The sequence below is a fragment of the Orcinus orca genome, chromosome 15 (genome assembly GCF_937001465.1).
Source record: "Orcinus orca chromosome 15, mOrcOrc1.1, whole genome shotgun sequence".
Classification (NCBI taxonomy): Eukaryota; Metazoa; Chordata; class Mammalia; order Artiodactyla; family Delphinidae; genus Orcinus; species Orcinus orca.
Window position 1 is genome coordinate 40,861,819 of NC_064573.1, and position 27,895 is coordinate 40,889,713.

Consider the following 27,895-nt stretch of genomic DNA (forward strand, 5'->3'; position numbering starts at 1 on the left):
CTAACTGTTGTGGCCTCTCCCAATTGCAGAGCACAGGCTCCAGACGTGCAGGCTAGTGGCCATGGCTCACGGGCCCAGCCGCTCCGCGTCATGTGGGATCTTCCCGGACCGGGGCACAAACCCATGTCCCCTGCATTGGCAGGCAGACTCTCAACCACTGCACCACCAGGGAAGCCCCATAGTAAGTCTTGAAGTCAGGTAGTGTCAGTCTTCTGACTTTGTTCTTCTCCTTTAATATTGTGTTGGCCCTTCTGGGCACCTTTTACTTTTTCTAACATTTTTTAGAGAACTATCCCCCAAACTGTCTATTTATTAAAAGACCTAGTCAGATAGTTGAAGGATACATATTATCTATAATAAAGTAACAACTAACCTTGTTGAGTCCTTATTAAATTATATGTAAAGTTAAAGTAATTCTCAAATTAACTCAAACAGGTCAGTGCTATAATTATCTTCACGTTTCAGATATGGAAACCAAAGCCTTGAGAAATGTAACGGAATTTCCCAAGGAAACTTAGGAAGTAAATGGTGGAATATGGTAGTTTGCCTCAAAGAGGCAAAATGTGGTATCACTTCCCAATACCTACAGCATGAGCCAGCTGTTTGACAAAGAGATTCTACAAATTATCCAGGTTATAGAAATACGATTTATACTCTGATTTGCACCTTTACTGATCAAGTACTATATGCCATGGACTACTCTAAGTATTAAAATTTCAAAATAATTGTCACCAAACATCTTCTCTGGATGAACTCATTGTGCAGATTAAGGACCTTATAGTGAAGGGACCATTTAAAATACAACATAGCTGCTTTTTTTCATAATAGTGCCAAACTGGAACCAAGCTAAATGCCCATCAACTAGAAAGTGGACAAATTGTGGCTTAGTCATGCAATGGAATATTATTCAGAAATAAAAATAAATAACTGTTCATGCACACAAAACATGAATAGATCTGTAAATCATCATGCTAAATGAAAGAAATGAGACACAAGTACACAAATACATACTGTATAATCCCACTTATAAAAACATTTGGAATAGGCAAATATTAGCCTCTGGGGATTTAAATCATTAGCCATTGCTTTGAAGGAATTGAATAAGAAGGATTATGAAAGAACTCTGTAGGATGGAAATGTTTGTTGTTTGATGCCTTTTTCTTAACTGGATGAACAGTACACTTAAGATCTGAGCATTTCACTGTATATAAATTATAAGAAAATTTAAAAAAAACCAAATAGCATATTAAATGCTAAAAACAGGAATGAACAAACGGAGGTAGAAACACAGGGGAGATACGTGAGTAACTTAACTTTAAAGAATCAGGGAAAGCTTCATGGAACGCTGGATGTGTGAGATGGATTTTGAAGGGTGAACAGGAATTTACCAGTTGAAGAGAGACATTCTAGGAAGAAAGCAGATAATATTCTTTATTAATTCCTTAATTTATTCATGTATCTGCTCAGAAATTACGGTCCATTTATTCTCTGCTTGGTACAATTCTAGGTCCTTGTGATATAGCAGTAAAAAGACAAACTCAGGGGCTTCCCTGGTGGCGCAGTGGTTGAGAGTCCGCCTGCCGATGCAGGGCACGCGGGTTCGTGCCCCGGTCTGGGAGGATCCCGTGTGCTGCGGAGCGGCTGGGCCCGTGAGCCATGGCCGCTGAGCCTGCGCGTCCGGAGCCTGTGCTCCGCAACGGGAGAGGCCACAACAGTGAGAGGCCCGTGTACCACAAAAAAGACAAACTCAGTCTTGGCCTGCAGAAAGCTTAGATTCTAGTGGGGAAGTCAAGAGTCACAAGTTTATGGAATTTTCAGGGAATGTTGAGAAGTTCATTGTGATTAGCGTGTGTTGGACAGTGAGAGACAAGTTGGGTCATGGTAAGTAAATTGGAATCAAATTAAGATTTATGTGTAATAAATTAAGGAGCTTGAATTTTATCTTATAGGCAGGAAAGCCTAATAGAAATTTATAAATCATAAGTTGATATGGTTATCATTTTTAAGGAAGACTATTTTAGTCATTTGAGGACAGAGTGGAAAAGAGCAAAATTAATGGAAAAGGGATAAAGAAAATGCCAGGGTTGGCAGAAACTCAGTACATGTGCCACCTCATATTTTTGAGTCCATAGGAGACAGTGCTAACTCAGAAAAATACTCTTCCTCATCAGCCCAGATCAAGGCTTTACATACTTTATAGCCACCATCAAAAATAGATTTGGTGATGCAATTTGACCTATCTGCAATTCCTGGTCTAGACTCCAAAAATCATTTCCTGGACTAGTAAATCAAGAGCCCAGTAGAAAAGGGGGTAGGAGTGGATTGGAGAGCCAGTCCAGAGGTAGAATTATTTGATTACTGGGTAAGAGGAAGATTCAGAATTCTAGATTGCCAGTCTAGGTGTCAATACTATTAATCAAAATATGATGATAATAATAATAGGAATAATATTAATAACACAGGGCATAGAATGTGTTGGGGAAGTGCGATAAAGGTTTTTTTTTAATTTATTTTTTTTGAAGTAAAGTTGAGTTAACAAATGTTCTGTTAAATACTGCTGTACAGCAAAGTGACTCTTAATACATATGTGTGTATATATATATATACATATACACACACATATACATTCTTTTTCATATTCGTTCCATTATGGTTTATCACAGGATATTGAATATAGTTCCCTGCACTATACAGTAGGACCTTGTTGTTTATCCATAGCTTTATTCTTTTTTTTTTTAGAAAGGAACCATTTACTAACTAACTTACATGTAATTCTACTAACTTTGTATGTCTCATGGTCATGACCATTGTCAGGAAGTTGTTAAGGACACTATGTCCCCTTTATGAGATCCATCAGGAGACACTCCTGACTGGTCTTTTTTTTTTTTTTTAAAGATCTTTATTAGAGTATAATTGTTTTACAATGTTGTGTTAGTTTCTGCTGTGTAACAAAGTGAATCAGCTATACGTATACATATATCCTCATATCCCCTCCCTCTTGTGTCTCCCTCCCACCTTCCCTATCCCACCCCTCTAGGTGGTCACAAAGCACCGAGCTGATCTCCCTGTGCTATGCAGCTGCTTCCGACTAGCTATCTATTTTATATTTGGTAGTGTATATATGTCCATGCCACTCTCTCACTTCGTCCCAGCTTACCCTTCTCCCTCCCCCTGTCCTCAAGTCCATTCTCTACGTCTGTGTCTTTATTCCTGTCCTGCCCCTAGGTTCATCAGAACCATTTTTTTTTAGATTCCATATATATGTGTTAACATACGGTATTTGTTTTTCTCTCTCTGACTTACTTCACTCTGTATGACAGACTCTAGGTCCATGCACCTCACTACAGATAGCTCAATTTCATTTCTTTTTATGGCTGAGTAATATTCCATTGTATATATGTGCCACATCTTCTTTATCCATTCATCTGTCAATGGACACTTAGGTTGGTTCCATGTCCACTATTGTAAATAGTGCTGCAGTGAACATTGTGGTACATGTCTCTTTTTGAATTATGGTTTTCTCAGGGTATATGCCCAGTAGTGGGACTGCTGGGTCATATGGTAGTTCTATTTTTAGTTTTTTAAGGAACCTCCATGCTGTACTCCATAGTGGCTGTATCAGTTTACATTCCCACCGACAAAAACAGTGCAAGAGGGTTCCCTTTTTTCCACACCGTCTCCAGCATTTATTGTTTCTAGATTTTTTTGATGGTGGCTATTCTGACAGGTGTGAGGTGATACCTCATTATAGTTTTGATAAAGTTTTGACAGAGATCTTACTTATACACCTCACTAGCTGAATCTTCACGTTTACTTCCCAGTGAAACTCTGTTGCAGCTCTTCTGATCAATTTGAAGCGAAGAAATTTTCTTTCTAGGCTTTAATTCCTTGCCTTGTAATTAGATTAAAAATTCTTGCTTTGTGACCATATGTAACCAATTCACTTACTGCCCTCAGAGTTTTCCTAAAATTAAGTCTTTCTCCACCCCCCACCCCGGGATTGTGACTCAAAAGATAGCCTTCTTATCTCCAAAGGCTTTAAATGATTTGTTTCTTGTTATCATTTTCTTCTGAATATACTCATGCATTATAGGTTATTGGCCATGAACACTATACATCTTTTGACCTTTTAATTTTTTATCATTAAGTTTGCTGTGAGTACCAGTATCTCTAAACTTCATTTTTTATTTGCCTTGCTCTAGGTTCCTGGTACCAAAGTATAGAAGGGACTTTACCACTCTTTTAGGTAATGATTGTGACTGTTAATTAATGGAAAATGCAAGAAGATGCATTTGAACTTCTCAAATCAGAGCAAAATACAGACTGATCCACAGTGATGACTAAAAGAGATAGCTCAAATGATTAAATCTCCAGATGAATGCTCAGTTTATATTAAACATATCAGTCAAGGAGAGATATTTAGTTTTTACCTTTTTGTTGGTTACTACATAGACTGTTTAATAGATGCTAATGCAGTGAAATAATGAGAAAAGCAGGAAACATGCAGCCTAAATGTTAATTGGTTAATCAGAACCTCAAAATTGAAAGTTATTTGTACTTCAAAGGCAGCGACAACGTCTGTGAGGGATATGGTGAAAAGTCCCTCCTATAAGACAGTATCTGACAAGGAGAGCTCCTTTTGCCAGTATCTGAACATATGGCAAAGCAATGTTTTTCCAGACTTCTTTGTGCTGGCGGGGATTGGCCTCCTAGTAACTTGGACTTTTGTTTGTGCTGCAGAGAAGATGAATATTCCACATAAATAATTATAATTTACCTTCTCATTGAAGAAACATAAGCTTGGAATTCAATGCTGTTTTCTTGGGTAAATCATCAATTTTAGAAAGAAGTAGAATTAAGTTTTCTCTATTTTTTTGCAAATAAGTTGCTGGTACAAAATTAATAAATTTTGTAGAGGTTTGCCTTTCACATGAACATGTATTTTTTAGGTTGAAATACTTCATTTTTCTCTTTATGCTATCTTTACTTTGTACTGTTTTTCCCCTGAAATATTGTTTGTTTAAAATTCTACATGTTATTTTCCTTTTTAAAACACAGTCAGTAACTCAAACCCTTTAGAAGGTGTTAGCTAAAAAATGCCACTGATTCAAAGTTTTTTTTTTTTGTTTGTTTGTTTTTTTTTTTTAACATCTTTATTGGAGTATAACTGCTTTACAATGGTATGTTAGCTTCAGCTTCACAACAAAATGAATCAGTTATATATATACATATATTCCCATATCTCTTCCCGCTTGCATCTCCCTCCCTCCCACCCTCCCTATCCCACCCCTCCAGGCGGTCACAAAGCACCGAGCTGATCTCCCTGTGCTATGCGGCTGCTTCCCACTAGCTATCTACCTTACGTTTGGTAGTGTATATATGTCCATGCTTCTTTATCGCTTTGTCACCGTTTACCCTTCCCCCTCCCCATAGCCTCAAGTCCATTCTCTAGTAAGTCTGTGTCTTTATTCCTGTTTCACCCCTAGGTTTTTCATGACATTTTTTTTTTTTAAATTCCATATATATGTGTTAGCATACGGTATTTGTCTCTCTCTTTCTGACTTCACTCTGTATGACAGACTCTAGGTCTATCCACCTCATTACAAATAGCTCAATTTCGTCTCTTTTTATGGCTGAGTAATATTCCATTGTATATATGTGCCACATCTTCTTTATCCATTCATCCGATGATGGACACTTAGGTTGTTTCCATCTCTGGGCTATTGTAAATAGAGCTGCAATGAACATTTTGGTACATGACTCTTTTTGAATTATGGTTTTCTCAGGGTATATGCCCAGTAGTGGGATTGCTGGGTCATATGGTAGTTCTATTTGTAGCTTTTTAAGGAACCTCCATACTGTTCTCCACAGTGGCTGTAACAATTTACATTCCCACCAACAGTGTAAGAGGGTTCCCTTTTCTCCACACCCTCTCCAGCATTTATTGTTTCTAGATTTTTTGATGATGGCCATTCTGACTGGTGTGAGATGATATCTCATTGTAGTTTTGATTTGCATTTCTCTCATGATTAGTGATGTTGAGCATCCTTTCATGTGTTTGTTGGCAGTCTGTATATCTTCTTTGGAGAAATGTCTATTTAGGTCTTCTGCCCATTTTTGGATTGGGTTGTTTGTTTTTTTGTTATTAAGCTGCATGAGCTGCTTATAAATTTTGGAGATCAATCCTTTGTCAGTTGCTTCATTTGCAAATATTTTCTCCCATTCTGAGGGTTATCTTTTGGTCTTCTTTATGGTTTCCTTTGCTGCGCAAAAGCTTTTAAGTTTCATTAGGTCCCATTTGTTTACTCTTGTTTTTATTTCCATTTCTCTAGGAGGTGGGTCAAAAAGGACCTTGCTGTGATTTATGTCATAGAGTGTTCTGCCTATGTTTTCCTCTAAGAGTTTGATAGTTTCTGGCCTTACATTTAGGTCTTTAATCCATTTTGAGCTTATTTTTGTGTATGGTGTTAGGGAGTGATCTAATTTCATACTTTTACATGTAGCTGTCCAGTTTTCCCAGCACCACTTATTGAATAGGCTGTCCTTTCTCCACTGTACATTTCTGCCTCCTTTGTCAAAGATAAGGTGACCATATGTGCGTGGGTTTATCTCTGGGCTTTCTATCCTGTTCCATTGATCTATCTTTCTGTTTTTGTGCCAGTACCATACTGTCTTGATAACTGTAGCTTTGTAGTATAGTCTGAAGTCTGGGAGCCTGATTCCTCCAGTTCCTTCTTTCGTTCTCAAGATTGCTTTGGCTATTCGGGGTCTTTTGTGTTTCCATACAAATTGTGAAATTTTTTGTTCTAGTTCTGTGAAAAATGCCAGTGGTAGTTTGATAGGGATTGCATTGAATCTATAGATTGCTTTTGGTAGTAGAGTCATTTTCACAATGTTGATTCTTCCAATCCAAGAACATGGTATATCTCTCCATCTATTTGTATCATCTTTAATTTCTTTCATCAGTGTCTTATAATTTTCTGCATACAGATCTTTTGTCTCCTTAGGTAGGTTTATTCCTAGATATTTTATTCTTTTTGTTGCAATGGTAAATGGGAGTGTTTTCTTGATTTCACTTTCAGATTTTTCATCATTAGTATATAGGAATGCCAGAGATTTCTGTGCATTAATTTTGTATCCTGCCACTTTACCAAATTCATTGATTAGCTCTAGTAGTTTTCTGGTAGCATCTTTAGGGTTCTCTATGTATAGGATCATGTCATCTGCAAACAGTGACAGCTTTACTTCTTCTTTTCCGATTTGGATTCCTTTTATTTCCTTTTCTTCTCTGATTGCTGTGGCTAAAACTTCCAAAACTATGTTGAATAAGAGTGGTGAGAGTGGGCAACCTTGTCTTGTTCCTGATCTTAGTGGAAATGCTTTCAGTTTTTCACCATTCAGGATGATGTTTGCTGTGGGCTTGTCATATATGGCCTTTATTATGTTGAGGAAAGTTCCCTCTATGCCTACTTTCTGCAGGGTTTTTATCATAAATGGGTGTTGAATTTTGTCAAAAGCTTTCTCTGCATCTATTGAGATGATCATATGGTTTTTCTCCTTCAGTTTGTTAATATGGTTTATCACATTGATAGATTTGCGTATATTGAAGAATCCTTGCATTCCTGGAATAAACCCCACTTGATCATGGTGTATGATCCTTTTAATGTGCTGTTGGATTCTGTTTGCTAGTATTTTGTTGAGGATTTTTGCATCTATGTTCATCAGTGATATTGGCCTGTAGTTTTCTTTCTTTGTGACATCCTTGTCTGGTTTTGGTATCAAGGTGATGGTGGCCTCGTAGAAGGAGTTTGGGAGTGTTCCTCCCTCTGCTATATTTTGGAAGAGTTTGAGAAGGATAGGTGTTAGCTCTTCTCTAAATGTTTGATAGAATTCGCCTGTGAAGCCATCTGGTCCTGGGCTTTTCTTTGTTGGAAGATTTTTAATCACAGTTTCAATTTCAGTGCTTGTGATTGGTCTGTTCATATTTTCTATTTCTTCCTGATTCAGTCTTGGCAGGTTGTGCATTTCTAAGAATTTGTCCATTTCTTCCAGATTGTCCATTTTATTGGCATAGAGTTGCTTGTAGTAATCTCTCATGATCTCTTTTATTTCTGCAGTGTCAGTTGTTACCTCTCCTTTTTCATTTCTAATTCTATTGATTTGAGTCTTCTCCCTTTTTTTCTTGATGAGTCTGGCTAGTGGTTTATCTATTTAGTTTATCTTCTCAAAGAACCAGCTTTTAGTTTTATTGATCTTTGCTATTGTTTCCTTCATTTCTTTTTCATTTATTTCTGATCTGATTTTTATGATTTCTTTCCTTCTGCTAGCTTTGGGGTTTTTTTGTTCTTCTTTCTCTAATTGCTTGAGGTGCAAGGTTAGGTTGTTTATTCGAGATGTTTCCTGCTTCTTAAGGTGGGCTTGTATTGCTATAAACTTCCCCCTTAGAACTGCTTTTGCTGCATCCCACAGGTTTTGGGTCGTTGTGTCTCCATTGTCATTTGTTTCTAGGTATTTTTTGATTTCCTCTTTGATTTCTTCAGTGATCACTTCATTATTAAGTAGTGTATTGTTTAGCCTCCATGTGTTTGTATTTTTTACAGATCTTTTCCTGTAATTGATATCTAGTCTCATGGCGTTGTGGTCAGAAAAGATACTTGATACAATTTCAATTTTCTTAAATTTACCAAGGCTTGATTTGTGACCCAAGATATGATCTATCCTGGAGAATGTTCCATGAGCACTTGAGAAAAATGTGTATTCTGTTGTTTTTGGATGGAATGTCCTATAAATATCAATTAAGTCCATCTTGTTTAATGTATCATTTAAAGCTTGTGTTTCCTTATTTATTTTCATTTTGGATGATCTGTCCATTGGTGAAAGTGGGGTGTTAAAGTCCCCTACTATGAATGTGTTACTGTCGATTTCCCCTTTTATGGTTGTCAGTATTTGCCTTATGTATTGAGGTGCACCTATGTTGGGTGCATAAATATTTACAATTGTTATATCTTCCTCTTGGATCGATCCCTTGATCATTATGTAGTGTCCTTCTTTGTCTCTTCTAATAGTCTTTGTTTTAAAGTCTATTTTGTCTGATATGAGAATTGCTACTCCAGCTTTCTTTTGGTTTCCATTTGCATGAAATACCTTTTTCCATCCCCTTACTTTCAGTCTGTATGTGTCTCTAGGTCTGAAGTGGGTCTCTTGTAGACAGCAAATATATGGGTCTTGTTTTTGTATCCATTCAGCCAATCTGTGTCTTTTGGTGGGAGCATTTAGTCCATTTACATTTAAGGTAATTATCGATATGTGTGTTCCTATTCCCATTTTCTTAATTGTTTTGGGTTCGTTATTGTAGGTCCTTTCCTTCTTTTGTGTTTCTTGCCTAGAGGAGTTCCTTTAGCAGTTGTTGTAGAGCTGGTTTGGTGGTGCTGAACTCTCTCAGCTTTTGCTTGTCTGTAAAGGTTTTAATTTCTCCATCTAATCTGAATGAGATCCTTGCTGGGTAGAGTAATCTTGGTTGCAGGTTTTTCTCCTTCAACACTTTCAATATGTCCTGCCACTCCCTTCTGGCTTGCAGAGTTTCTGCTGAAAGATCAGCTGTTAACCTTATGGGGATTCCCTTGTGTGTTATTTGTTGTTTTTCCCTTGCTGCTTTTAATATGTTTTCTTTGTATTTAATTTTTGACAGTTTGATTAATATGTGTCTTGGCGTATTTCTCCTTGGATTTATCCTGTATGGGACTCTCTGTGCTTCCTGGACTTGATTAACTATTTCCTTTCCCATATTAGGGAAGTTTTCAACTATAATCTCTTCAAATATTTTCTCAGTCACTTTCTTTTTCTCTTCTTCTTCTGGAACCCCTATAATTCGAATGTTGGTGCGTTTAATGTTGTCCCATAGGTCTCTGAGACTGTCCTCAGTTCTTTTCATTCTTTTTTCTTTATTCTGCTCTGCAGTAGTTATTTCCACTATTTTATCTTCCAGGTCACTTATCCGTTCTTCTGCCTCAGTTATTCTGCTATTGATCCCATCTAGAGTACTTTTAATTTCATTTATTGTGTTGTTCATCGTTGCTTGTTTCATCTTTAGTTCTTCTAGGTCCTTGTTAACTGATTCTTGCAATTTGTCCATTCTATTGTCCATTCTATCTCCAAGATTTCGGATCAACCTTACTATCATTATTCTGAATTCTTTTTCAGGTAGACTGCCTATTTCCTCTTCATTTGTTAGGTCTGGTGGGTTTTTATCTTGCTCCTTCATCTGCTGTGTGTTTTTCTGTCTTTTCATTTTGCTTATCTTACTGTGTTTGGGGTCTCCTTTTTTTTTTTTTTGCAGGCTGAAGGTTCGTAATTCCTGTTGTTTTTTGTGTCTGTCCCCAGTGGCTAAGGTTGGTTCAGTGGGTTGTGTAGGCTTCCTGGTGGAGGGTACTAGTGCCTGTGTTCTGGTGTATGAGGCTGGATCTTGTCTTTCTGGTGGGCAGGTCCACGTCTGGTGGTGTGTTTTGGGGTATCTGTAGACTTATTATGATTTTGGGCAGCCTCTCTGCTAATGGGTGGGGTTGTGTTCCTGTCTTGCTAGTTGTTTGGCATAGGCTGTCCAGCACTGTAGCTTGCTGGTCGTTGAGTGAAGCTGGGTGCTGGCGTTGAGATGGAGATCTCTCGGAGATTTTTGCTGTTTGATATTATGTGCAGCTGGGAGGCCTCTTGTGGACCAGTGTCCTGAAGTTGGCTCTCCCACCTCAGAGGCACAGCACTCAGTCCTGGCTGCAGCACCAAGAGCCTTTCATCCACAGGGCTCCTTAATTTGGGATGATTCGTTGTCTATTCAGGTATTCCACAGATGCAGCGTATATCAAGTTGATTGTGGAGCTTTAATCCGCTGCTTCTGAGGCTGCTGGGAGAGATTTCCCTTTCTCTTCTTTGTTCTCACAGTTCCCAGGGGCTCAGCTTTGGATTTGGCCCCGCCTGTGCCTGTAGGTTGCCGGAGGGCGTCTGTTCTTTGCTCAGACAGGACGGGGTTAAAGGAGCCGCTGATTCGGAGGCTCTGGCTCACCCAGGCCGGGGGGTAGGGAGGGTCACGGAGTGCGGGGGCGGGCCTGCAGCGGCAGAGGCCGGCGTGACGCTGCAGCCTGAGGCGCGCCGCGCGCTCTCCCGGGGGAGCCGTCCCCGGATCCCGGGACCCCGGCAGTGGCGGGCTGCACAGGCCCCCCGGAAGGGCGCGCGGCCAGTGACCCGCGCTCGCACACAGGCCTCCTGGCGGCGGCAGCAGCGGCCCCAGCGTCCCATGTCCGTCTCTGGTCTCCGCACTCCCAGCCGCGGCTCGCGCCCGTCCCTGGAGCTCTCTCAAGCAGCGTTCCCAATCCCCTCTCCTCGTGCACCAGGAAACAAAAAGGGACGCAAAAGTCTCTTGCCTCTTCGGCAGGTCCAGACCCCTCCCCGGACTCTCTCCCGGCCAGCCGCGGCGCACCAACGCCCCGCAGGCTGCGCCCACGCCGCCAACCCCAGTCCTCTCCCGGCGCTCCGACAAAAGCCGGAGCCTCAGCTCCCAGTCCCGCCCGCCCCGGCGGGCGAGCAGACAAGCCTCTCGGCTGGTGAGTGCCGGTCGGCCCGATCCTCTGCGCTGGAATCTGTCCGCCTTGCCCTCCGCACCCCTGCTGCTGCGCTCTTCTCCGCGGCTCCCAAGCTCCCCCACTCCGCCTCCCGAAGTCTCCACCCGCGAAGGGGCTTCCCAGCGTGTGGACACTCTTCCTCCTTCACAGCTCCCTCCCGCTATTGCAGGACCCGTCCCCATCCCCCCGTCTCTGTTTAGTTTTTTCTTTTGCCCTAACCAGGTACGTGGGGGGTTCCTTGCCCCCTGGGAGGTCTGAGGTCTTCTGCCAGCGTTCAGCAGGTGCTCCGTAGGAGTTGTTCCACGCGTAGATGTATATCTGGTGTATCTGTGGAGAGGAAGGTGATCTCCGCGTCTTACTCTTCCGCCATCTTCCCGGAAGTCGGAAATTTCTTTTTCTGATTCAAAGTTTTTAATTTCATTTTTAAACATACTATATTTCACACAGAAGTAGGGTGAATTTCTTCAATAATCAATACATAAAATCAAAATTTTTTATTAGCTGAAGGCTTCTTGTAAATTATTTATCAGATTTTTTTTTTTTTTTTTTAATATACGAGTAAACTGAAGCCCTGAGGGCCAAGTGGCAGGATCTTCCCTAAGGTTAAAAAGAAAGAGTTTAGGGCTGCAGATGGCCTCTTTGAAAATGAGCACATTCTGCTTGAATAAGAGTGGAGGTGGGTATTGTCCTGTCACTTTTCCCCTTCATAGGGGTAACTGCTTGTGCTCCAGAGTCCTGCCTTGTATCCTAGCACAGTCTAGTGATTTGGGAAAGTTACTCTGTGCCCAGTGTCCTGTATGTAAACTGGGAATAGCAGCATTGTCAGACCCCAAGAGTAGCTACAAGGGTAACCACCCTGTAGCAGGGATCAGGGCAAAGCAGCTCTTGTGCTTCTTGTTTCCTCTAACCTCAGCCCCTTGGCTTCTACTTCATCTACCAATTTCTCCCTTTCATTCTACTCTTTACTCCACCCCATCTACCACCCCATCCCCCGCTTTTTTGGTCCCATTCACTTCTCTGCCTCATTTTAAATCCATTCATTCTTCAACTCACCTTTACATTTAAGCCATCACCAGCAATGGGTGAATTTTACCTTTTCAAATTTTCTCTTAACTTTGCCTTTCTTTCCTCTCTTGTCACTACCTCCCTTGTTTAATCTGGTTATACTTTACATTTTACTGTTACAGGAGTTGTTTTAGGGCACTGATCTATTTTGGAATTCTCATTGTAAAAAATCCTTGAATGGTTTCCCACTGCATGTAAAGTAATAAATGACTAGCAGGTCTGACGTCCGTGAGCCCAGCATTCTCTTCCATCCTCATTTCTAATTCATCCCTCTCCTGATTTCTCATCTTTGGCTGTATGTCAGAATCACTGAGGGAGGTATTTAAAAAACCCATGCCGAGGTGCACCCCTGACCTATTCAATCACATTCTCTGTGGGAGGAATCTAGGTATCAGGCTGTTCTTTAAAGTTCACCAGGAGATCCCAGTGTGTAGCCAAGTTTGGGAACCTGTCTTGGAGCACATTGGCTTTATCATACTCTACTAATTATAGTCTCTTTCAGCATACTTCATCAAAACTTCTAGTGGTAGACCACAAGCTCTTTCAGGAAGGGAAATACATCTTACAAATACAAGTTGGTTTAAAAAAAAAATCAGCTAAAAAATCAGCTAAAGATCTATCGTAGTATCTTGCACATAGTAGAGGTAAATTCCTAAGCCTTGCCAATACCTGTATTTCATACTGCCCCACTGCTGGGCTTCCTGATTGCTTCTCTCCCACAGAGCTGTATTCCACAGCATCTGGGTGTCCTTATGTAGTTGCGGTAAGCTATGTTTTGCATACCTTTCAGTCTTCGCAGACTGAACCCTCTTCTTCCGTCTTTCATCGTTGTATCTCAGCCTAGGACAACTAATCTGCCAATGGAGAGTGAGCAGAAGGTGTCAACAGAACAGGATAGGAGCAAGGCTAACTCTCAGTTTAGGTGGAGCCTCAAAGGTATTGGTAAAAATTAGGTTAGATTATTTATAGATGTTCTCTGCGAATTCTTGAGTTTAGGACTCTTGAAAATTGAATTTTCAGGATTTAGATTTATTTCACTATCTCTTCTTTTTTCTTTATTATGTTGTTTTATTTGTTGCTTATGAATTGGAAACCCATCATACGGCTTTTATTTCTAGATATTTCACTAAAGTTGTTATCTATCACATCCGTTAGTTTATGATAATGATTTTGCCAGTTAGAATATCTGTTTGATAAGAGTTGAACTGAGGGAGAGAAGGTGATAATTTTCATTCATTGATTTCTAGGCAGTATATGGGCTTCATTGACCTTAGTTTGAATTCTCTATTATAATTTAAAAGAAAATTATTTCAGTAGATGTTATATTTGATGTATCAAAAATTGGACTTTTAATTACAATTTTTTTAAATAAATTTATTTATTTATTTTTGGCTGCGTTGGGTCTTCTTTGCTGCTCATGAGCTTTCTCTGGTTGCAGCAAGGGGGGGCTACTCTTCGTTGCAGTGCATGGGCTTCTCGTTGCACAGCGCAGGGCGGGTGGGCTTCAGTAGTTGTGGCACGCAGGCTCAGTAGTTGTGACTTGCGGGCTCTAGAGCGCAGGCTTGGTAGTTGTGGTGCGTGGGCTTAGTTGCTCTGTGGCATGTGGGATCTTCCGGCCCAGGGATCGAACTCATGTCCCCTGCATTGGCAGGTGGATTCTTAACCACTGCACTAGCAGGGAAGTCCCAAATTACAATTTTTAATTGAGTGGAAAACTCTCATAAATGTTCCTGTTTTGATCTGAATAGTATGCTTGAGTGATATACTAGTGTCAATGTGTATCCATGTCTTGCCATATTACCTCCCAAGCAGATACAGTCTCCTGTGGAGAATGGTAGTCAGGAAGGATTTCAGGAGAGAGATCTATCCCATAATGGTTCAGGAATAGTATCTTCACAACAGATCCTGTAGGGCCAAGAAGATACATGTAGATCTACATGGTAGTCTTTTAACATGAATGACATTTTGATTTCATCATAATAATGTTAGCATCTCTAGGCTTGGTGTCTCTCATTTATCAACTTCATATGATTGCCTTAAATTTTTATGTGTATGTGTATCATCTTAACAATTGGCAATCAGTAAGCTAGCAGAAAGTAAGTGAGGGTGACTCATTTTTGAGCTTAACCATTGTTTTCCTTCAGTATAATTTTAATATGTTAATATAATACAATAAGGGCGTTAAAAAAATCTTTTTTTTAAGCTCAGATTTGCCATCACAGACTCAATTTACAAACTTGATTAGTTTTGCTATTATATTAGCTTTAATATAAAGTTTATCCAAAAGAAGCTGTATTTCTTTTATGGCACCCTGAATTGTCACATTAGATCAGTTAATTTTTTTGTTGTTGTTATCAGAGGCTTTTTTTGTCAGTGGTTAACCACAGGAACTGTACTATAAATGACTCATTTAATTCGTTAAATATGTCATTCACTCATCTTGAATGACATAAAAACAGTGGAATCCTGGAGCTAGGTTGTATTAGCTCATGGGAGCTAATTGTCTATATGGAATTTACAATAAAAAATATTGTATATTTTATTATTATTTATAAGTTACATGCTACACATCTTTTATATCATTAAAATTTACAGTAACCTTATGTATTTATTTTTTATGAGACAGCTGTTAAACACTTACCAGTATACAACTATAAGCCTTGGTGATTAAACCATTTCTATTTGCACCGGATGCTCATGTGTTTGCAGACTGTTTAAATTTGTATTGTATGAGCTCCTCTTCCTGTTTTTTTGCATCTTTAGACTCAAAATCCAAAACTGTTGGAGGTCACATAGTTAACAGCTTTATTGAGATATAACTCACACACCACACAATCCATTCATTTAAAGTGTACAATTCAATGTTTTTAGCATATTCACAGGGTATAAAAATATCACCACCACCTAATTTTAGAACATTTTTGTCCCTTCTAAGAGACACTTGTACCCATTAGCAGTCAATCCTCATTCTCTCCTCTTCCCAAGTCCTAAGCAACCAAGAATGGACTTGAGGACACGGGAAGGGGGAAGGGTAAGCTGGGATGAAGTGAGAGAGTGGCATGGACATATACACACTACCAAATATATATATGTAAATTTGCCTCTTCTGGAGTCATATAATATGTGTTTTTTTGTGTGTCTGGCACTTTTACTTATCTTGATATCTTCCAGGTTCTTCCATGGCATAGCATGAAACAATATTTCATCTCTTTTTATTTCTTTGTATAGTTTTTTGTTTTGAATAAACACACTTTTTTATATATATTCATTAGTTCAGGGACATTTGAATTGTTTCCACTTTTTTGGCTATTATGAGTATGCTGCTTTGTTATGTACAATAGATTTTATGTGAATGTATGTTTTCAGTTCTCTTGAATATATACAAATGTGTGGGCTTGTTGAGTCATTTGGTAAGTCTACGTTTGATTTTCCAGGTTACTGCCAAACTTTCCAAAGCAATGGCATTATTTTGCATTCCCATCAGCAATGCATGAGGGTTCTAATTTTTCTATATCCTTACCAATATTTATTATTTTTGATTATAACAATCTCAGTGAATGTGAGGTAGTATCTTATTGAGGTTTTGATTTATATTTCCCTAATTACCTATGATGTTGAGCATGTTTTGTTGTGCTTTTTTGCCATTTGAACATCTTCTCTAGAGAAATGTCTGTAAGACTTTTACCAATTTTTAATTGGGTCATTTTTCTTTCTATTATTGAGTTGCAAGTGTTTTCATGTATTACAGATGAAAGTCTCTTATTAGACATATAATTTTCTCTCATTTTTATGGGCTCTCATTTCACTTTTTTGATTGTATCATTTGCAGCATGAATTTAAAAAACATTTTGGTGTAGTCCAATTTATTAGTTTTTCTATTGTTGCTTTTGCTTTTGGTGTCATAACTGAGAAGACCTTGCCTTACTAAAGATTAAAAATATTTACTCCTGTTTTCTTGTAAGTTTTAGCTCTTATGCTTAGATAGATGATCCATTGTGATTTAATTTTTGTGGTGTGATGTAGGGATTCCACTTCATTCTTTTGCATTGGGTATCCAGTTGTCTCAGCACCACTTGTTGAAAAGACTGTTCTTTCCCAGTTGCATTATCTTGACACTCCTGTTGGAAATGAATTGAAAATAAGTGTAAGGATTTATCTCTGGAAGCTCAGTTCTAACCCATTGATCTATATATCTGTTCTCATGCCAGTACCATGCTATGTTTATTACTTTAGATTTATAGTAGGTTTTGAAATTAAGAAGTGTAAGACCTCCAAATTTCTTCTTTTAAAAGACTTTTGTTTTTTCTTAATATTTTGCAGTTACATATGAATTTTAACTAGTCAATTTCTGCAAAAAAGCTAGTTAGCTTTTTAATAGCAATTGCATTGAATCTGTAAATTATTTTTTGGAGTATTGCCATCTTAACAATATTAAGTCTTCTGATCCATGAACATAGGATGTCTTTACATTTATTTAGATGATTTTAAATTTCTTATAATGTTTTGCAGCTGTCAGTGTTCAAGTTTTGCACTTTTTTGTTAACTATAACTTAGTTAAATCTAAATTAATACCTAGTAGTCTGTTCTTTTATATGCCATTATAAATAGAATTATTTTTCCTAATTTATTTTTGGGTTGTTCATTGCTAATGAACAGAAATACAACTGATTTTTGTATATTGATTTTGAATGTTAACTTTGCAGAATTCATTTATGAATTCTAAGTTTTTTTTAGTGGATTCCTTAGGCTTTTTTAAGTAAAAGATTATGTCATCTGCAAAAAGAGATAGTTTTATTCCTCTTTTCCAATCTAGGGGCCTTTTCTTGCCTAATTGCCCTGACTAGAAGCTCAAAATACAAGTTAAGTAGAGTGGCTTGAGAAGACATTCTTGTCTTGCCCCTGTTCTTAGAGGGAAAACATTCAGTCTTTCACCATTAAATAAGATATTTCTTGTGGGGTTTTTAAAGATGTCCTTTATCAGATTGAGGATTCCTTTTTATTCCTAGTTTACTAAGTTTTTGCCAGAAAAGTATGTTCCTTTTGTCAAATATTTTTCTGCATCTGTTGAGGTGATCATATGCTTTTTTCCCTTTACTCTATTAAAATGGTTTATTACATTAATTCATTTTCTTGAGTTAAACCAACTTGGGATTATCCTACTTGGTTGTGGTATATAATAATAATTACTATATATATGATTGGAATTTGTTAGTGTTTTGTTGAAGGTTTGTATATCTATATTCATAAAATATATTTGTCTGTAGTTTTTTTCCTTGTGATGTATTTAGTTTTGATATAAAGGTAATGCTGGCCTCACAGAGTGATTTCAGAAGTGTTTTCTCATCTGTTTTTCTGATGAATTGGCCATTATTCCTTGAATGTTCAGTCCAGTAAAACCCTCTGAACCTGGGCTTTTCTTTGTGAAAGCGTTTTTTCATTACTAATTTTGTATCTTTACTTGTCACAAACCTATTCAGATTTTCTATTTTTTTAGTCAATTTCAGTAATTTACATCTTTCTAGGAATTGTTCATTTTATGTGGTTATTTGATTTGTCAGCATACAGTTGTTTATAATATTTTTAAACCCTTTTTTATTTTTGTCAGGTCAGTAGGGATATTTCTTTTATTCCTGATTTTAGTAATTTGAGTCTTCTCCCTCTTTATTTGGAGCAGTAAAGCTAAAGTTTTGTCATTTAAAAAACTCTTTCAAAGACTACTCTTTGAATTTACTGATCTTATTCATTTTTTTCTATTCTCTTTTATTTGTTTCTCCTCTTTTTAAATATTTCCCCCTTTTGCTTCATTTTACTTTATTCTTTTTCTGCTTACTTAAGGTGGAAGGGTAGGAATCTGATTTGAGATTTTTGTTATTTTTTTGACCATCCAGTTTTATTGAGATATAATTGAAATGCAACACTATAAGTTTAAGGTGTACAGCAGAATAATTTGACTTACATACATCATGAGATGATTACCACAATAAGTTTAGTAGACATCAATCATCTCATATAAATACAAAGTAAAAGGAGAAAAATATTTTTTTCCTTGTGATGAAAACTCTTAACAACTTTCATATATAACATACAGTAGTGTTAATTATATTAATCATGTTGTATATTATATCCCTAGGACTTATAACTGGAAGTTTGTACCTTTTGACCACTTTAACCCAATTTCCCCTACTCTTACCCTTCTCTTCAAGTAACCACAAATCTGATTTCTTTTTCTATGACTATTTGCTTTTTGAAGTATGACTGATCTATAACATTCTGTTAGCTCCCGGTGCATATCTAGTGATTCAGTGTTTCTATACATTACAAAATGATCACCACAATAAGACTAGTTAATATACAAAGATATTATATTGTTATTGACTATATTTCCCATGCCATACATTTCATCCCTGTGACTCATTTATTTTGTAACTGGAAGTTTATACCTGTTAATTTCTCCCACCTATTTCACTCATCCCCTATGCCCTGTCCCTCTAGCAACCATCTCTTTGTTCTCTGTGTCTGTGACTCTGTTTCTGTTTTTTTATGTTTGTTCACTTGTTTTGTTTTTTAGATTCTACCCGTAAGTGAAATCATACAGTATTTGTCTTTCTCTGAACGATTTCACTTAGCATAATACTCTCTAGGTCATCCGTGTTGTCGCAAATGGCAACATCTAATTCTTTTTTATGTCTGGGTAATATTCCATTATATATATATTTCTGTTTTTCTGCCAGTACCATGCTGTTTTAATCTCTGTAGCTTTGTAGTATAGTGTGAAGTCAGGGAGCCTGATACCTCCAACTCCATTTTTCTTTCCCAATATTGCTTTGGCTATTTGGGGTCTTTTGTGTTTCCATACAAATTTTAAAATTAATTGTTCTAGTTCTGTGAAAAATGCCATTGGTATTTTAATAGAGATTGCATTGAATCTGTAGATTGCCTTGGTAGTATGGTCATTTTAACAATATTAATTCTTCTAGTACAAGAACATGGTATCTCTTTCCGTCTGTTTGTGTGACCTTTAATTCTTTCATTGGCGTCTTATAGTTTTTGGAGTACAGGTCTTTTGTCTCCTTAAGTAAGTTTATTCCTCAGTATTTTATTCTTTTTGATGCAATAGTAAATGAGATTGTATATGGTGTTAAAGAACGTTTTTGTTTCATTCTTTTACATGTAGCTGTCCAGTTTTCCCAGCACCACTTATTAAAGAGACTGTCTTTTCTCCACTGTGTATTCTTGCCTCCTTTGAGGTAGATTAAATGACCATAAGTGCGTGGGTTTATTTCTGGGCTGTCTGTCCTGTTCCACTGATCTATGCTTCTGTTTTTATGCCAGTGCCATACTGTTTTGACTACTGTAGATTTGTAGTGTAGTCTGAAATCAGGGAGTGTTTACTGTTGGCCAATAATTGTAAGCCATTTCCAATATATGCTCCCATAGTACAACTTGTACCTTCTGTACTCTGATACATATTACCTGTAGTCAGTTGAATAATGCCTGCCCAAAGACTTCAAATCCCAATTCTGGGAATTTGTAAAAGTTACTTGGGGAAGAGAGTCTTTGAAGATGCAATTAAGTTAAGGATCTTGATAGGAGGAGATTATCCTGGATTATCTGGTCAGGCCCTACATTCCCTCATATAAGATGGGTCCTTGTAAATGAGAGACGCAGAGGAGAAACACATCAAAGAGAAGTCAGTGTGATATGGCCTCAAGCCATGAATGCCGGCAACCTCCAGAGCCTGGAAAAGACAAAGAATGGATTCTTCCCTAGAGCTTTTAAAGGGAGACCAGCTCTGTCAACATCTTGATTTTGAACTTCTAGCTTCCAGGACTATGGGAGAATAAATTTGCTTTTTTTTTTTTAACATCTTTATTAGGGTATAATTGCTTTACAATGGTGTGTTAGTTTCTGCTTTATAACAAAGTGAATCAGTTATACATATACATATGTTCCCATATCTCTTCCCTCTTGCATCTCCCTCCCTCCCACCCTCCCTATCCCACCCCTCCAGGCGGTCACAAAGCACCAAGCTGATATCCCTGTGATATGCGGCTGATTCCCACTAGCTATCTACCTTACGTTTGTTAGTGTGTATATGTCCATGACCCTCTTTCGCCCTGTCACAGCTCACCCTTCCCTCTCCCCATATCCTCAAGTCCGTTCTCCAGTAGATCTGTGTCTTTATTCCTGTCTTACCCCTAGGTTCTTCATGACATTTTTTTTTCTTAAATTCCATATATATGTGTTAGCATATGGTATTTGTCTTTTTCTTTCTGACTTACTTCACTCTGTATGACAGACTCTAGGTCTATCCACTGGCATTTTTCACAGAACTAGAACAAAAAATTTCACAATTTGTATGGAAACACAAAAGACCCCGAATAGCCAAAGCAATCTTGAGAACGAAAAAAGGAACTGGAGGAATCAGGCTCCCTGATTTCAGACTATACTACAAAGCTACAGTAATTTGCTTTTTTGTAAGCCACCCATTTTGTGGTAATTTGTTACAGAAGCTACAGGAAATTAATATATAGCCATAGCAATGATTTAATATTTTCTCTACTAGACTGAAGACCACAAAAACCTGGGTTATCTGTCTCATACACTTTGATAACTTCAGCACCTAGCAGAAGAGGGCTTGGCAGTAGTTGGTACTTTTAGGATACGTGCTGAAGGAATGAATTCATAGGCTATGATCCCTACATCACTCATAGTTTACTAACTGTATGAAATTACTGTATTTTTGGTTATCTGGCAAAGGAACTGAGAGGAATCTCTTAAGTTTTATTTCTGAGAGAAAAGATGAAGTTTTGAGGGTAGTTTTGCTAGTCAGTGGACTTAGAATTTGGATTTCGAGCCTAGGAAGAGTGGATGTTCTCTGAGGAGGAGGGGGTGGGCCAGGAGAGCTGGTGGGTGGACATCTGAAATGGTGCTTCCCTGACACTATCCTCTAAGTTTCAACTAATTTCCAGGCTGGTCACTGCTGTGATTCATGCAGCTTCCCTGTCCTCTCACTGCAGATTGGTCTTGCATCATAAGGCAATGAAGGATTATCCATGGAGCCCAGTGTAGAAGAAGAGATGGCTCAAGATGTTAAAGGAGAGAAGTCAGAAAGGTCTGAAACCTAGTGAGGAACCACATGCATCACAGATAATTTGTGAGGGAGCACTTCAAATTTAACAAAGGTGGAATGCCTGGCTGTTTGGCCATATATAAAACTTAATGTATATAGTTATTTGAATATCCTGCTTTAGGCACTGCTGCTACTGAGACCTATTGTAAACCAGAAGAAAGAAAGAAAGAAAATAAAAACCAAACTAACAAAAAGCATCAGGTGATTTGCTTTCAGTTTTGCAGTAAGCTCCGTCTGCTGGCACTACTGTTCAAAGAGGCTTTTGCCATTTGATTTATTGACTGTGTAATGATTTTGCTCAGGTTAATCATCTTCTTGTGTTGTATGCCAGCATTTATGGAGCTGTCATGTTACTTCAGGTTATGCCTCAAGGTCTGACTAAGAACATTGTGTGAGAGTGTGTGTGTGCGTGTGCGTGTGTGTGTGTGTGTGTGTGTTTGTGTTTGCAAGTAGGAAACCCTTTCGTTTCAGAAATGAAAATGCATCTACTGTGTTGTCAGCATTAGACTAAGGGACAGATGGGTTAAAGGTTAAAAATGGGAGCTCTAGAGAGTATCTAGGTGTTAACTTTGGATCCTCCACTCAGAAGTAGTGAATTCATTCATGTGGCAGCCATGTAAGATTAAATTTATCTCTTATCTCATTCCAAACTTATTATTTATTCTTCTCAGTCATGTATGGAAACTTTTGGCTCTTTGCTGTCTTTCCCACTGCCATGACTTATCCCCTGCTTCAGGTCCCACCCATGTCAAATTCTGTTTCTTGCATGAAGTTGCTTCAGTAAAAGGTGACATCTTTATTCCCTGAACTCCCCTACTACTTGACTTATATTTTTATCATGATCATCAAAATGGCAAAAGCCGCCACTTATTGACTGTTCACTATATGCCAAATATTGGGTTATATCCTTTACATACATTATTTCATTTAATGATTACAGGTCTGCAAAGGAGGCTCTATTATCCCTATTTTACAGGTGAGAAAACAAATTTCGAGACGTTTAAAAGATTTGCACAAAATACACAACTTCTGAGTGGATGATCTAAAGTTCACACCTAGATCATCTCCAGAGCTCACATTTTTAACCTTTAACCCATACTCTCCCTTAGTCTAATATGGATAGCAGAGTAGATGAATTTTCTTTCCTAGATTGTATGATACTAAGAGTAGAGGTTTCATATTATTTCTTTCATTTCTCTAATGACAATGCCCAGTACCCAGGGACACAATAGATATTGATTAGATAAGAAATCAATATCTAGAAGAAATTATTACAGTAAAAAAATTACTGGACCTTAATAATGTATTTCAGAGTAACTTAAGAAAGTTACACTGATGGTTACAACTAAGTCATTTTAAAATTTAAAAGGTGGCATTAATGGGTAAGCGTGATTGACTATGCCAAATATCTTTTTTCATGTTTCTTAAAGTTTTGTATGTAAATAATATATAAAATGAGATATTCAATCATAATTTTTTGAACTTTATTATCTAGATGATTTGGATCAGTTTATTAAAATGTTTTTGTCTAATGAACTTTCTGTGTCAACCTTATATATTAAATACATATTTCCATATTTCTTTATTAATCTTGTGCCTTTTTTTTTTTTCTGGCTTTGTTTCCAGGATGGCGTAGGGGTAGATGAGAAGCTATCTTTGCGGCGGGTAGCTGTGGTTGAAGATTTCTTTGACATTATCTATTCAATGCATGTGGAAACAGGGCCAAATGGAGAACAAATTCGGAAACATGCTGGACAAAAGAGAACTTACAAAGCAGTAAGTTAAAAAAACAAAAAAAGAAAAGAAAAAGGCATGCATTTTGAAATTTGACATTATATGCTTATTAAAGATGGGCTAAATAGCTATGAGTGTTCTATCTTCAACATAAATTAGACTATATCATGGTCACACCCAACATTTAAACTATTATTATTGAATTCTATTTTGGTTGTATGTTCACTAAGTCTATTGCATATATTGCTAGAAACCTGTTTCTAGCATTATCATTTTCTTTTCTTTAAATGTGCATAAAATGTGGTAGTCCCAGTCAAATGCCCACAAATGGGAAGATTAGTTGTGTTATATATTCAATATATAATATGTGTTCAAATCATAATATATAAATTATCTACTGGAACATATGAACTTTTGTACTACCACTATTGTCTTAACAGTCCTTCCCCTTCAAAACATATTAATATGTTCAGGTATTTCTTATTTAATACTTATAGTCACATGAATAAGAAAATTTTATGTGCTTTTCTTATGTTACCTTATATTAAATACATTTGCCCTGAAGGGTATGCCTTTCTTAATTTTCCAGTATAAGTTATTTAAAAATATGTGTTATTTTCATAGGCCTAGTGCCCTTGAACATTTAAAAATGAAAATATATAATGCTTTTATTGTAAATTATCTAGAAAACAGATGTAACTAACTGTTAGATATTGAATATATATTGTCAAAATGGAGTTATATATTATTTCTAAAGCTCTTAATTATACTTACTGTTCGATCTAGACACTTTAATCTAGTTTTTTATTTAATTAAACATTTTATGAAATCATCTTACTATAGATAATTCATCCTTTCTAGGAAAATTGAAGAGTAAATTATTCTTTTCCAATATGAGCAAAGTGTACATCAGAAATACTTTATCAGCAATCAGAATAATATCCTTTTCTAAAATTCTTATTGAACTTTGCTTTTGGCTACCTTTATATTAACTGTTTTCAGCTATATTTATACACAATATCAGTCTGGATCCATTTTTTTTTCAGATACAGAAAAATGTGTGAAATGCTCAAAGTTTCAAATACAGGTACATATGTTTGAAAATTAGCTACTGAGCATAAGAAATAGCTTCTTTTCCATAACTATTTTTTGCTATATCTCCAGGGTCATATTGAATCTTTATAGTTGCATAATAACCCCTAATACATGTTGTATTTATCTCTCCTTCTCTATGGTTTTGTTTCTTGGCTGTTTCCAAATTGCATGGTTTGTGGGCAGGCACTATTGTAAGTTTCCTTACATAACTCTGCCACATAAACTTTCTTTTGACTTACATATCTGAGGAGACATCTTTATCATGACTAATGATAATGACCTAGCTTCTTAAGATACTTTTGTGTAGACTAATGTTACTGAACATACTCATTTTGCCTGCCTCCTAAGCCAGGGTTGTATCTCTGGATACTAATAGGGAAAAAAACTGTATATAGATCTACTAATATCACTAACTGTGTACTCTTACGATAATTCATTTTCACAAAATAGCTACCTAAACTTGATAGGACTTTGTAAGGTAGGAATACATAAGTTCAGTTGTATTCAATGAAAACAAACCAACAAAAAACAAGTGGCTTCACTGTCAGGAATAGTGTGGCAGCCAAATCTGTTTAGGTGCCAAAAGCAATTTAAAGTGATTTAATCTTTGAAATCCACTTATTAGAGACCTTTAATTAAAAGAGAAATATGACATAAACCCAAGTCTCTCTCTCGGTGTTTTCCTAAATGCAATGTAGAGAATCTGACCCACTGCCATAATGCATGCTGAACACTTCCAATAAATTGGTAAACGCATTTCCAACATATATCACTTTGCATTAACATTTTGAAGATGTTTTCTGCATTTTGGGGTAGGGCTGGATACCAACTTTGAATGTATAAATAGTATCTGAAACATCATCCATTCCCTCTTGAGAATGTCCTATTTGAAGATTCTTTTCTTTCCCAAGTTTATTTTTTGTTTCCGCATCTAAAGTAGTCTCACCGTTTCCTAATATCATGAAGGTTTCTTCTGGCCTCACTTTCTGCCTTCTGGTATTTCTCAACTGAATCCTAACTAGAAAACATTTCCATTTTATGGAGTAATAATAGATTGTAGGAAAAAAAAGAAAAAAACACTGCTGCATTGCCAGCAAAACTGTGCACATGACGCCACAATGAATTTAATTCTAATGTTAATATAAATGTTCAACTAATGGGGCATAAAACTAAATGCAATTTGAAATGAAATGGTGTAGTGCTATTAGGGCCCTAGACTGTTGGGTCAGAATTTAGTTCTCAATACTAATGCTGGAATTGGCTAGTCACTGGTAGAATTAGCTAGATACCTATCGCAGTTATAATGGTTCCCATTAAGATTAATATTTTTTTCCTACTTCTAACACATTAGCTCATAGAGCATGCATGATTATTGACTTTCTTTTTCTCCCTTATCCTACATGGCCAAGAAACCATACTTATACAACTAATCATTAAAACGTGTCATTTTGTCTTAATAATATTACCAATAGATTTAGCGGTCATTTTATTTACTTTGCCTTTTTTGCAAATCTTTCTATGTTTTCACTCTGCAGGAAATGGTGGTCCTTTAATATTGGATTAACTTTTGAATGCTATTTGTTTTTACCTATCTGCAGTATATCATTCCTTGAAATATCTAGTCGTTATACAACTTAAATTTTATTGCAATCTGATCTGACTAGAGAAAAAAATTGGAGGGTGTATATTCTGTTACTCATGAGCTCTTTTTAAAAATCCACATAAAATGACACATTTTAGGAATATGTAAAGGCTATCATAAGTAATTATTTTTAGTCATTGTTGAATTCTAGTGTCTTTTAGGTCTTTTCTTCCCCCCTTCATTTGTCCCTGTGTATATATTAACCTTTACTGGTGCACTGAATGTGTTTCCTTCAATATTTTTGGTTGATTATCTACATTAACAGTGGAGAAGAAGTGTGAATCATTCAGGTATCACTTATATTTGAACTTGAGTATATCTTTCTACTGAAAATTGAATGCAAGTGTGCTTAGCAATTTGGAAAGTGACTTCAAAATTAATGTGGTAACATTGTTAAAAAAAAATCATGAATGCAGGAAGTTGTCTTCCAGTCCTTAACTTTTCTCAGCTATTGTCTGAATTCTACCTTCAGGGAATATATGACTCTTCTCTAGTTGTCTTTTATGTCTTGCATTTCATCACTGGCTAAAGCACAGCTGCCTTTCCAGAAAGGTTTCTTCAGTTATGGTCTGGTTAAAGATAAAGTTTCAAAACTCTTTCTTGCTACATGTAAAATAAAAGTAACTGGTGGAAATCCAGGAACTAGCAGGGAAAGTCAGTGTTTTCAGTGGAGAGAACAGTCTGCATATATATGTGTATATGTACACACACACACACACAACTTGTGGTGTGATACAGTAAGTTTACATGTATTACTCACATACATAGCTGCCAATAATTACGTTCATTTAATTCCGAGTGGAGAGCATATGCTATAGCTAAAAGAAAATAGGCTAGAAGCCAGACAAACTCAGCTTCAAATTTCAAATCTAGTACTTCCTATCTGTGTCACTTTTGGCCAATTATTTACTTTTTTTCTCCTCCTGTTTAGAGGGAGATAATGATATGCATGGTGTGGCAAAATAAATGAGTTAATATGCATGAAGTGCTTTCCTTATGGTCAACTTTTGAATAATGTTTTTTCTCCTTTATCCAATCACTAGTCATGTTCCAGGTAGAAGGACAAACGGGACAATCAACATAGTTCCATCGTTGCCCTAATTATAATTACGGATGTAATTTCCTCTGCTTGCCCCAATGCCTCCGTGTTGGGAGAGAGATGAATAGTAATAACTTAGGCATTCTCTTATGTACATCTTATAAATGTCACCATCTCTGGCAGTCGACAGTGTAACTGTTCTCCAAGCTTTGACCGGCTGAAGGGAAGCATGGAAGAAGCCAGGTTACCTGTGTTTAGGAGCTCTCCTGCTAGATGAAGTTTATGAGAATTTCAGTTATTTCATTTGCTTTTACCCAAGTTTCAGTCTTACGTTAATTTTAAATTGCTTTTCTGAAAAATTTAAAACTGGATCTCTTTAAAGAATTTGCTTTCAATATGAATAGAATATTCCTTTCCAGGGACATGCTGTAGAAAAATAATATATTAGGCAGAATGTCTGTATCCCTACTCTGAATGTTAAAAAGGAAAAGTCTTTATTCTAGCAGGTCTACAACTCTTAACCTTAAAACTTCAGTTAGTGTCATTTTATCCTGTTCTGTTTTATAAATATCTATTGG

General features: G+C 37.0%; 1 protein-coding gene across 6 annotated transcripts in view; it reads left to right on the forward strand.

The window, feature by feature from the left end:
• The window catches only part of NOL4 (nucleolar protein 4), a 400,768-nt gene that overhangs the window by 85,577 nt on the left and 287,296 nt on the right, over positions 1-27,895 (forward strand). For 4 of the 6 annotated variants that reach the window (XM_004273705.3, XM_004273706.3, XM_049697978.1 and 1 more), the window contains exon 2: positions 23,434-23,583. In XM_004273705.3, the coding sequence (XP_004273753.2) occupies positions 23,434-23,583 (150 nt within the window). Of the gene's footprint in view, positions 1-23,433; positions 23,584-24,565; positions 24,629-27,895 lie in introns of those variants that run through there. The other 2 variants (XM_049697981.1, XM_049697980.1) reach the window with 2 other exon arrangements.